The sequence below is a fragment of the Phaethon lepturus genome, unplaced genomic scaffold, assembly GCF_000687285.1.
Source record: "Phaethon lepturus isolate BGI_N335 unplaced genomic scaffold, ASM68728v1 scaffold15503, whole genome shotgun sequence".
Classification (NCBI taxonomy): domain Eukaryota; kingdom Metazoa; phylum Chordata; class Aves; order Phaethontiformes; family Phaethontidae; genus Phaethon; species Phaethon lepturus.
Genome location: NW_010529871.1, coordinates 1 through 11,735, shown reverse-complemented (window position 1 = coordinate 11,735; position 11,735 = coordinate 1). Strand labels below are relative to the sequence as shown.

At 40.5% G+C, this 11,735-nt stretch overlaps 1 protein-coding gene across 1 annotated transcript; it reads right to left on the bottom strand.

The window, feature by feature from the left end:
• Positions 1 to 428: 428 nt before the first annotated feature.
• Positions 429 to 11,483, bottom strand: LOC104613717 (solute carrier family 15 member 1-like; the record flags this gene model as incomplete). The annotated part of the gene is made up of 12 exons (XM_010284079.1): positions 429 to 614; positions 1,721 to 1,828; positions 2,675 to 2,821; positions 5,255 to 5,351; positions 5,490 to 5,597; positions 6,242 to 6,291; positions 6,732 to 6,881; positions 8,221 to 8,346; positions 9,807 to 9,888; positions 11,073 to 11,161; positions 11,298 to 11,330; positions 11,439 to 11,483. Coding segments are annotated over 12 exons (1,221 nt in total), but the record flags the coding sequence as incomplete, so codon positions are not given.
• Positions 11,484 to 11,735: the final 252 nt, after the last annotated feature.

The following is an 11,735-nucleotide window of genomic DNA, read 5'->3' as shown; positions in this document are numbered from 1 at the left end:
TGTGACCTGCTGCTTTCAAGTAACAGTGAGGCTAGAGGGGTCATGCAGACAGCTTGGCTTCAATTACTATTCTTGGCAATACTTATCATGAAAGAAACAAAATTGAAATGCAGTATAAAAATACATCTTTTCACAGGGTCTAATAGTACCGAGTGCAATTCCAATATTTTAATGCTATGGTATTTAAGCTTGAGGTACATAGAGTGCAAATTCTGCTGGAGTTTCTTCAGGATACAGTGTTCAGTACAGGAGAGACTAATCTTTTCCTCTTGCTTCTCAAGAGAGGCTGCATTTTAAGTTAAAACAGTTTTTCTCATCTTCTCCCATTGGACATATTTTCCAGAGGTGTTACCGATACCCTGATTCCTCTTACTGCAGGGATAGTTAATGGGATACCACAATTTACAAACACTCCTTGAATACACCTTTTACATCCGAGAGTCAGCTTCAGCTTGCTTTTCATAGACATCTTCATCTTTTTTGACTTGTTTTTCTTCCTCATCGAGTTGGGCTTCAATCTCATTGGGATCAGTATAGGTATAAAAATAAGCCATGACAGCAAAAATGATGCAAACTGCCAACAGCAAGGCAGCAAACAGCACATACTCTGCCCACTGTAAAAAAAGAAGTATAATTTATTCATCAATATTTGTTCCTCGAAAGAACTACACCATTTTACTGTTTGCAAGGAATGAAGTTAATCCAGAATGTGAGACTGAGCACCTATAACAAGTACCATATGACTTAAAGGACTACATATTAGATGTATATAATACATATTAAAGCAACTCAAAATTGAGGCCCTTTCAGCAGTTCTGTCTTCATTGATGAGACAGAAGTTCTGTGAAGGCTGAAAAGTCTTAACAGCTCTGTTTCATGCTCTCGCTGGTTAATTTAGTTGAAACCAGGACTGCCAGACCTGTTTCAAAAACAAGTTCTCCCTTGTCTCAGCTATCCCTTTTGATTTGTTAGGGAGTGCCACAAGTGATCTGAGAAAGTCTTGTCCAAGTGCTCTTCACCAGGATAACCACAGCTTTCACGCCCCAAGGAGTGAGATTTGAAACCAATGGAGCCAGAAAGGACATGGCAAGGTTGAGGTATGCAGGTGAAGATTCATTAGCAACAAACAATTTTAGTAGGTTTTAATCCCATTACTCTAGAATTTCATCCCAGAAGTTCATGGCCTTTCCGCATCATGAGAAGCAATTTATTGTAGAGATGCTAGAAACTGCTGCTTGCAAGAGAAGGTCCTTGACAGATTGAGAGGTAGGAATGGCAAACAGATAAAAAGAGGTAGAAACCTTTGTTAAGGAAGTATGTTAGAGTTGTTTAAAGTTTAATCTGGGTATGTATATGTGTACACATATTGGGGAAGTGCTGGGGAAAAAGGCCAACAGAAACTTTAGAAGTGGCTCCAGAAGACAAGTTACCACCCTGTTGTCACAGCCTTCAATACCAGTTTTAATCCAGATAGCTTAAAGGTTCATCACTCCATTATTTATATACTCTAATAAGATTTGGTCAAGCACTAGTTCTACAATGTACTGGTACACTCTTGTAGCTAACACTAACCTCCTACATGCCAATTATAAATGCAAATCCCCCGTAATGCTGATGTTCAGAAGTTGTGGTTGAGGATCATCAGCCATGACTTCCCCCTGTATTAGCACCGCTTTCTCCTAGTGTAATATAAAAGCACACCAATTGCTTGTGCACTTACCTGCTCACTGAGTTTGGATGCTCCAGCCACAATAAGGACAATTATGTTACCAACAGCCACTGTTAGCAGCCATCCTGCCTGCAGCACTGCCTTCATATTCGATGGGGCCTACAGAAGTAAAAGGCACTTAAGTTTTAGTCAAACACCGCTATCACTTATTTTCTGATGTTTACTGCATTCTTTACATTATAAGAAACACTGGTTCTCTGGTGGAGGAGAAAGGATTTCTTCATTTGTTGTTGATTTTTTTTTTTTAACTTAAGAATTGCTAGAGAACTAGACAGGCCTGGGGAAGGCATTGATGAGCAAGAGATTACTAGCACTGATGTAACACCTTTTACTTTGTACATACTGAGTAATTAACAGGCACATTTTACATCTAACTCAGTCGCGCATGGTACACATTAAATGAAGAAGTTGAGTGCACCATAGTCTAGCAAGCCACGTCTTATAACTTTCCCAATTCTGAGTCTATGAACTACAGTGATAAGGGAAGAAATACACACAGCCAGTAATACAAACTGGAGTTGGAAAACAAAGGAATTAAGAGTGTATACTTAAACTGTTGCTAAAGACTGTATGGGGGAAATTGGTGTGGACATAAGGTGTCAATACGTCTTAATTTTATATTTGAAGGCTCTCTAGTTTGGTTTTACAGCAGCAGTACAGTTTCACTTATTTTCAATGGAAAGTCACATGCAAGAAGGAGGTTTGGGGACTGGTGGTCAAGTCTTCAAATGATATAATTCCACATAGCTTCATGGAAAGCACTGAATGCTAGTGAAAAAGGCCAACTTGTGCCAGCCTGTAGTCCTACTAAGGAGCTCTGAAGGGCATCATTCTTCAAACAAAGCAGCAATACTAAATCACCTCTTAAAAAACAATAAATCGCATAAGACCTTCATTTGTACCAAGGTTCTCAACACAGTGAGAGCTCTGAAGAGCAAAACCTACCTGTGAGTATGAAAACTCCAGCCCAGTGACAGAGAAGACTACTTCTGCACATGTAAGAATAAAATACTGAGGGATCTGCCAAGCCATATGGACTGTGTTGGGTGGGATATCTTCAGAATACGTTACATCAAGAGTGTCCCCAGAACACTGAAAATTAAAATAGCACATTAGGAACAATGGTAAAGAGTCTGTAAACTGAAGACTCTAAGCAGTTTGATAACATCTCTTTAATCACACATACAAAAAGTTCTAGATAAGTAAGAAATACTGTATACGAAGCACTACGTACCTAGTTATAGAGTAGTAGCTATTTTACAGCAGACTCCTTGCAAATTCTTAGTGTCTAATAGGGCTAAAGATTTAAGGCCATTAGGTGATGAACACAAAAATCTCGCATTATTATTACTAGAAGCTACACTAAGGCAGATGGAGAACACAGAGGTGATTCAGGACAGCCAGCACGGCTTCACCAAGGGCAAGTCCTGCCTGACCAACCTAGTGGCCTTCCATCATAGTGACCACATCAGAGGACAAGGAAAGAGCTACTGATGCCATCTATCTGGCCTTCTGTAAGGTGTCACTGGAGCTGAACTTGGCAAGGGATGCAAAGAGTAATAAGGGCTTCTACAGGTATGTCAGCCAGAAAAGGAAGGTCAAAGAAAGCATACCCCCCTTGATGAGCAAGGCTGGCAAACTTGCAATAATGGATGAGAAGGCTGAAGTAATCAAGGATTTCTTTGCCTCAGTCTTCACTGGCAGTCTCCCTTCCCACACCACTCTAGTGGATGGATTGCAAGATGGGATCTGGAGGAGCAAAGTCCCTCCCACTGTGGGAAAAGGTGAGGTTCGTGACCACCTGAGGAACCTGAACATGCACAAGTCTATGGGACCTGATGAGATGCATCCCAGAGTCCTGAGGGAATTGGCTGATGCAGTTGCCAAGCCATTCTTCAGGATACTTGAAAAATCCTGGCAGTCAGGTGAAGTCCCTGGAGACTGGAAAAAGGGAAACATTGCATCCATTTGTGAAAAAGGGTAGCAAGGAGGACCCTGGGAACTACCAACGTGTCAGCCTCACCTCTGTGCCTGGGAAGATCCTGGAGCAGATCCCCATAGAAGCTATGCTAGGGCACACCGAGGACAGGGAGGTGATTCGAGACAGCCAGCATGGCTTCAGGAAGGGAAAGTCCTGCCTGGCCAACCTAGTAGCCTTCTAGAATGGAGTTACTACCTCAGTGGACAAGGGAAGAGCTATGGATGTTGTCTATCTGGACTTCTATAAGGCCTTTGACATGGTTCCCCACAACATCCTTCTCTCTCAATTGGAGAAAGATGGATTTGATGGGTGGACTGTTAGGTAGATGAGGAATTGTTTGGATGGTCGCACCCAGAGGGTCAATGTGGTCAATGGCTCAGTGTCCAGGTGGAAGTTGGTGACAAGCAGAGTCCTTCAAGGATCTGTATTGCAACCAGTAGTGTTTATCTTCATTAGTGACAAAGACTGTGGGATCGAGTGCACCCTCAGCAAGTTTGCAGATGACACCAAGCTGAGTGGTGCTGTTGACATGCCTGAGGGACGGGGTGCCATCCAGAGGAAACTGGACAAGCTTGAGGAATGGGCCCATGTGAACCTCATGAGGTTCAACAAGGCCAAGTGCAGGGTCCTACACCTGGGTCAGGGCAACCCCCAGTATCAGTACAGTCTGAGAGGGATGAAGAGATTGAGAGCAGCTCTGCCAAGAAGGACTTGGGGGTCCTGGTGGATGAAAAGCTGGACATGAGCCAGCAATGTGCACTCACAGCCCAGAAGGCCAACTGTATCCTGGGCTGCATCCAAAGTAGCGTGGCCAGCTGGTTGATTCTGTCCCTCTACTCCATTCTGGTGAGACCCCACATGGAGTACTGTGTTCAGCTCTGGAGCCCTCAGCACAGGAAAGACATGGACCAGAGGAGGGCCACACAAATGATCACAGGGATGGAACACTCGCCTGTGAGGACAAGCTGAAATAGTTGGGGTTGTTCACCCTTGAGAAGAGAAGGCTCTGGGAACACCATCTTGCAGCCTTCCAGTACTTCAAAAGGGCTTCTAAGAAAGATGGGGACAGACTTTTTAGCAGGGCCTGTAGCAATAGGACAGGGGGTAATGGTTTTGACCTAAAAGAGGGCAGATTTCAACTAGATAGAAGGAAGAAATATTTCACAATGAGGGTGGTGAAACGCTGGCACAGGCTGCCCAGAGGTGGTAGATGCCCTATCATTGGCAACATTCAAGGTCAGGTTGGACGGGGCTCTGGGCAACCTGATCTAGTTGAAGATGTCCCTGCTTATTGCAGGGGCATTGAACTAGATGACCTTAAAACGTCCCTCCCAAAGATTCTATGGTTTTATTATATCTTTATCATACCCATCATTATTTTTATAGTTAATAATGGGTTTATGTTCTGTTTAACATACCCTTAATTGTACATATGATAGAATTCTTGTAAGAGGGATAATTCTACAAGTGTTCTTTTTAATTGAAGAAAATGTTGACCTGAAAAGTAATTCTGTCTTGTCCATCCAACAGTACTGGTGACTCACCTCGTTAATTATAATTGTATTGGCACTGCCAAATCCAAATGCTTTTGAAGTAACTGAACAAGGCATTGAATTTCTAATAACCATAATCTTATCTTTTCTGAAAAAGAAAAAACACAGTTCAGACCATAGGCATAGACAATTGTGTCTATTATGTAAAATAAAAGAGTTCTATGTCCTTTTCCCAAGTACAAGTATGTCTTTCAGTGGTTAGATTTAGGTAAAGGAAAATGCTTACCTTCCTCCTGGAAAGAGGTGGTAATTACTGGCAGAAAGAGATGTCAGTATCCCAAAAGAAGTGTCACCCATAGTGACATTGACAGGATCAGGCAAATTGTTTATGAACCTTTAAAATGCAAGAGTGATGAAATACTAAACAAAATATGCATAAGTCAAATAATACAGGTTTTAATAATACAGGTTTTACTTTTAATTGTATACAGCAGCACAACAAGCATCAAATCTTCCCCTTTCATTTTTGTCAGTTAATATTTTTGAAAGAACCCTAAGTCTCTTAAAACATGGCTAATGCAAAAAGCAAGCCAGACCCACATCAGCCCACTGCTTGCTTGGGAGAAAGTCAAAAGCAAGCCTTTACTATAGCCAGTAACAAATACATCTGCCAATAGAAGATGCAGAAGAAAACCAGAGACGTGGTAGGATACTTCTTACCCAAGATTAAAAAAGAGGTATAGACACACAATCTGTGCAAAAAAACCTAGACAAAAAGACACACAAAAAAAGTCTAAACAACAAAACAAAACATGCACTTCTGGTTTTAGCTAAATTATACCCAAAGCCTGTATGATAGATGATAGCTTAGACGAATCATACCCCAGAATTTCCCACACCCCCTAAACATCAAAGTGAGGTGTCCAGCAAGCAGAGATTTCCTACGGTATAGAAAGCTACATTAAGCAAGAAGAGTCCACTGAAGAGGTAGATTGAATTCACACTACTGCCAAAGTTTAGGAGCAAAAGAAACTCTACCTGATGAGGTTATTTCCTTCTTCTGGTTTTGATGTGACATTGTCAAAGAGCTGGTGGAAGAAAGAGTTATCAAGGTAATTCATTGGCATCACTGAACAGCTTAAGTGTGCACTATTACATAGCAGTGAGAATTAACAGAGGCTTCAGAGCAAGACTTCAGACCTTTCCTTTTAGGATCCTGCTAGGATACAGGTCTACTAAAATGCATGGTCATAACAGCATTTTCAAGTCTTGATGAAAGGGTAATTAAGTTAAATATTTAAGTTGGTAATCTTTTTACTGTGTTTTTAGGTTTTGCGCTTTTTTTTTTAAATGTTCTGCCCTGCTCTCTATAGGGAGAGTCTTATGGGTACAGCAGAGAGAAGAGACAGAAAGCAAGACAAAGGAATAGCTACCCAGAGCTTGTCCTCTCTGCTTCACACACTCCATGTAGATAGCTGCTAAGACATTAATGTATATCTTTTATATCTTGGGAATTCAGCAGACTTACCAGTTCAGCAACAAGGCTTGTTGCAGTATTTTTAACTCCCAGAGTGTGACGGTTTCCCCCTGGCAACTTGATAGGTTTAGTTATAGCTGTATTTCCAGAGATTACACGTAATGAGTGCAACTGAGAAGTCTCAAATGTCATGTAGCCCGTCTACAAAGACAAATGAATTGCTATGAATTTCCATGCAACTGCATATTTGTCTATACCTTTAAAGGAGTGTTATGGACTCGGGTTGTGGGTCAGCAGTTTACAGGGTTGTTACTTCTGAAGTGCCAGAGATCATGAGCATCTCCCAACTTTCGTTTTTGTAATGTTTTCTACATGAAGTACTAATTTCATTTGATCATTATTTTTTATTAATTTCTTTCATTACACAAGCTTCAGAGTAACATGAGCTTCCCACAAGCATTATGAAATAGCTGTTATATTTTCCTGTGTACTTCTTGCTCCAGATAAATCAGGTTTACCACCACCAAGTAAAATTCTGTTTAGCCACAGAGACAGCACTAGCATAAGATGCAGCATTTTTCAAATGACAACACCTCCCAAGAGATGCAAATGCAAGCTGCATCTTCATGGTTTCAGCCTAACAGGAGTGACTATTACCAGGACATGTTTTAAATACTCTAAACACATTTCATCAGCATAAAATACTTAAAACATTAATGCATATGTTAACAAGTACTAGAACAACCCTGTTTTATAGGATTATAAAAAGCATTTTATAATCCAAAACATCTGGGTTATAAAATGCTCCACTCTCTACTATAGACATCTTACACCCTTCATTTTCAGGTGTGTATCATGGTCATATCAATTCCACATCAACATACAATTTGGGTGCCCTCATCTTCTCCTCACAGCTCAGTTTCCATGTCAGGCAAATTTGGAGGAGGATGGAATAGGGTTTCTCTTCTTATATGGAAACAGGACTGCAGGCTATCAGAGAACGCACTTCCTAACGTACATTTTTAAAAAATGTCCATCAGCTCTACCATATTTTTCTGTCAATAAGGCTATCGAGGCTGTGCTGTAATAGAACCTGAAAAGGTTCTTTGACAGCAAAAGCTGAAGCTTAAAATAGGTGATGTAGCCACAGAAAAAGCTCCCTGTTCAAGTAAGTGATCACTCACAGTAAGAGCAGTGACTTAGAGCTGAATGGACTTTTATTGAAGGAAGCAGCATTCTTGCTGTTAAGAAGTGGCACCTTTTTAGCAAGAGTGAAATTTTCAATTAGTTCAAAATCACTATTCATCTTCTTATATCTTCTTGAAAAAGGCTCTTGCCAAAACAAACCAGTACTACTTTGAATATTGACAGTTACCATTTCTTCATTCACTGTTTCCACTAACAATTCATTCCACAATACAAAATTTAAAAAAGCTTTAACAGAAAAAAAATCAATATTGAACCATTAGTTAAGAACCACTTTGATTTACTGCATGTTTTTTTTTTTTTAACTTGCTATTGCCCACCTCCCCTTACTTACTGACTGCATAGATGTTACATTCGCACTCTGAAGTTGAGGTTCAAACCAAACTCTTACATCATCAGTACCTAGATTTATTACTTTGATTTGGGACTGCTCAGCTGCAGGGAAAACTGGAAGAGTTTTCTGTAGCACAAGAAAAAAAAAAATTAGTGCCCTATCTAGGTAACATGGAAAAAGTACTATAGTTACTGTGATCTTAATTATCTTATAATGAAGATTAGCATTTGCTTGATGATCTGTGATTGTCAGAGAGATGTAACTTTAACAAGGGGCTTTGTTACTAGTCTCACAAGATGCCTTACTGCTGCCTGGGGAAAGAAGCTCATCCACCATAATGGCTCCATAGCCAGATGTGGTTCCTCTTTGATCAGGTCCTGCAGCATGCCGCCACTACTAAGGCCATGGGCTTTTCCCCCATCCTGTGGCAGCCTGGGTTCCTGAGGTTCCTTGTACCATTTTTGACACCTTTTCCCCCAGCTGCTGAACTGGGCAGAGGCATGTATGGGCACTGCCTGGTGTGATAGTGCAGAGAAACTGAGCTTCTGGAAACTCTGCTTTCCACCAGACCTAACAGTAAATAGCTTCTGCTCTTGCAGAGCATCAAGAGCTGCAAGGGTTGTATCTGTTTCAGTTCTGCCTCAACCTTGTCTCCTTCCCTGTACTTTTGCTAGCTTCAATCTCTTTAGGTACATCACACAACAAAAACAGGTCCATCTTTACCCTTCTGCAGGAGACTCTTGTGCAGCAGTGTGGGAAATCACCAGCTTTGATGAAGCTTCTGCCCAATGGCAGTAGGTGTGTGTGCACAGCTCTGGCCTTCTGAACAGGGCGTTCAGGGAGGCAGCCTGGATGCATTTATACCAGCATATAAACCTCTATAAAACCCTTTACTTTCAAGTTTGAGAGTCAGAGTTGAATATAAAACTTTTTCCGCTGCTAGATCTAGGCATTAAGGAGAGAACTCCTCATTCCTTATGAAAGTTATTTAAGAGTTGAGCATCTCGCCTTGATGGTGCATGATGAGGCAGGCACCTCTGGATAGCTATTCAGATCTTGGGATGCAATGGATCACCTCCCAGAGGTGTTGCTGACTCCCCAGCTACAGAGGAAACCCACATCTGTTTCAGGTATGGTACCTCCCTTTGGGCCAAGGAAAGTTAGGTTTGATGAATCCTGCCTTAAACATCTTTGCTCATGCTGTGATGGTGCTTCCCAGACTGTGGCCTGCCACACTTCCCTTCCAAGTCTAAATGTCAGAAGAGATCAGAGATACAAAGCAGCTCCCTGGTAGGCCAAACAAATCTCTGGTTTTCAGCTTTTAATCTCAGTTTAAAGACCTGAGGTTGCCTTTAATGTGTTATTTATGTCAATGGCAGATGAGATTTTTTTTGCAGGATGGTGTTCATAGCTAATGTTATTAAAGTATAGTGCAATAGTGCGATTAGCATATTTTCCCTTCTACTTCTGTGCTCATATGCTTTGTTCCAGATTAGAAGTCTTGTCTCATTTTCACCTTAAGCACACCTTGTTCTGTATTAACAACTAAATATTAATAGTAAATACTTGCATGTGGCTGAACTTACGTCTATTTGCACTTGCACAAGGGCAGCAGCAACAAAAGCCAAAGATGCAAGGAACATACCAACAGTGATCTTCCTCAGGGGCCTGGTACAGCAGCAAAACACATATGTGAGTTATAACACAATATTAATTCAAAGCTTCAGCTGTTAGCTCTTTTCTTTCCACAGTGGAAAACTCAAATGGCCACAACTAGCACGTCATCAGCATCTGAAGGGCTGATGTTACAGAAAGCATTCTGCTAAGCTGGGTGCCTCAGTTCATAATTACGCCACCAGGAAATATATCTTCCCTGTAGCATCATAACCTTTTACTCTGCATCTGCTGGGCTCAAACATTGACCAAACATAATTATTAGGTTTGTGGAAAAGTCTGATTTGCAGGAAGATTAAAAAATCCAGTACAGTTATCTTTAAAACAACAGAAAGTAGTTATGCCTTTTTTAAAAGTATAAAAACTCATATCTATGTTGCTGTGTTTAAGTCAAAATAATATTGAACAGAAAAAGTCAGGGAAATATGTTGAATTGGGACACAGCTACTGAAATTCAGGTCAGCTGTAAAGGTAAATTTAAGGTAGGTGTTTTATTTGTGGTATCATTTCTCAGATGTAATGTCCACCAGTGAACAACAACGTTTCCAGCACAGGACACCCCCCAGAATTTTTCATAACTAAGTGGAAAAACAGCATTGCGTCTTAGCCCTGTAAGAATTTATTGAAGGACGATATGCTCTTCTGTTCCTCCAACTTGCAAGTTCTCACTTCATTATCAACATCAGAAATAATGTGCAATGCCCTCTGAAACTACACCTAGAAGTATCCAGTGAGCTGGACTCCTCACTGGGACTGAAGAGGAAACACGACTTGTCTCAGGTAGTTTTAAGCCCAAAACACAACACATGGTAGGGATGTATGTTGTATTTCTACTTCTTATGCTTTGGGAAGAGAGAGGGGATAGACACAGAAAGCAGAAAAAACAGTAAACAGCATCTCTTCTGCAGGCAAAAGATTTTGCCCTTAACTGGAAAAAAATTGGTACTTTACTATTAGATTCTCTTCCTCTAGTCTGTGGTGCCTGTACACACCACTTGCAGAGTCTCATATATTCTTTTTTTAATTTTCATTGGTTTAAAATGTTAGTAGTGTATTTAAAATGAGGCTATTTTCTCCTTAGCTGAATACTTGCTCTTGTTACTTTAGAGCTGGATGAGCAGTTTAAAGAAACCACTAAAATGAGCCTTTTTGGAAGTCAGGTAAGTACATCAACTTACGTAAAATTGATCTTGCATTTCTTGATTAAAGGATAAAGCACAGCATCTACAACTGGGACCATTACAATAATCAGGATTGGATTCACAGTCTGTTGAAGATGAACATAAGGGGAAAAAAAATAAGTTTTTCAGAGTCCTTTTTTTAATGAAGGGAAATTAAATATATATATATATAAAAAAACCTTTGGGAAGTACTTAGAATTGGTGGACAGAAGATTACTGTACCTGCATTTGGTCTGGCTGAATCTGAATACTTCCCTGGTGAAGAAAAAGATAAATAGGTTTTAACATTATGACAACAAATAAAAACTGATTAATTAAAAATTAAACGTTACTTCAGAAAAAGAGTAATAAAGAGTAACCTACAAAATTCCCATCCATTGTTGTGGCTTGCAGTGTCCATCTTGACCCCTTAACAAAAGAAGAGAATGTTAAATGCCACATTAAATCAATCTTCCAAAGGTCCCCTTGAACTGTTTTCATATGTACAGCGTTGGGAAAGACATGCAATATAACAAAAGATAAAAGCTGGCTTGCTGCGGAAGTGTTCTTCCCCCGCAAGGTAAACATTTGAACAAAGTGATCCTCACGGCCCATTTCGCTTCCTTTACTCGTTTCGTGAGATCGAGCGGAAACCCCTTCAGATGCAGAGATTAGCCGGCG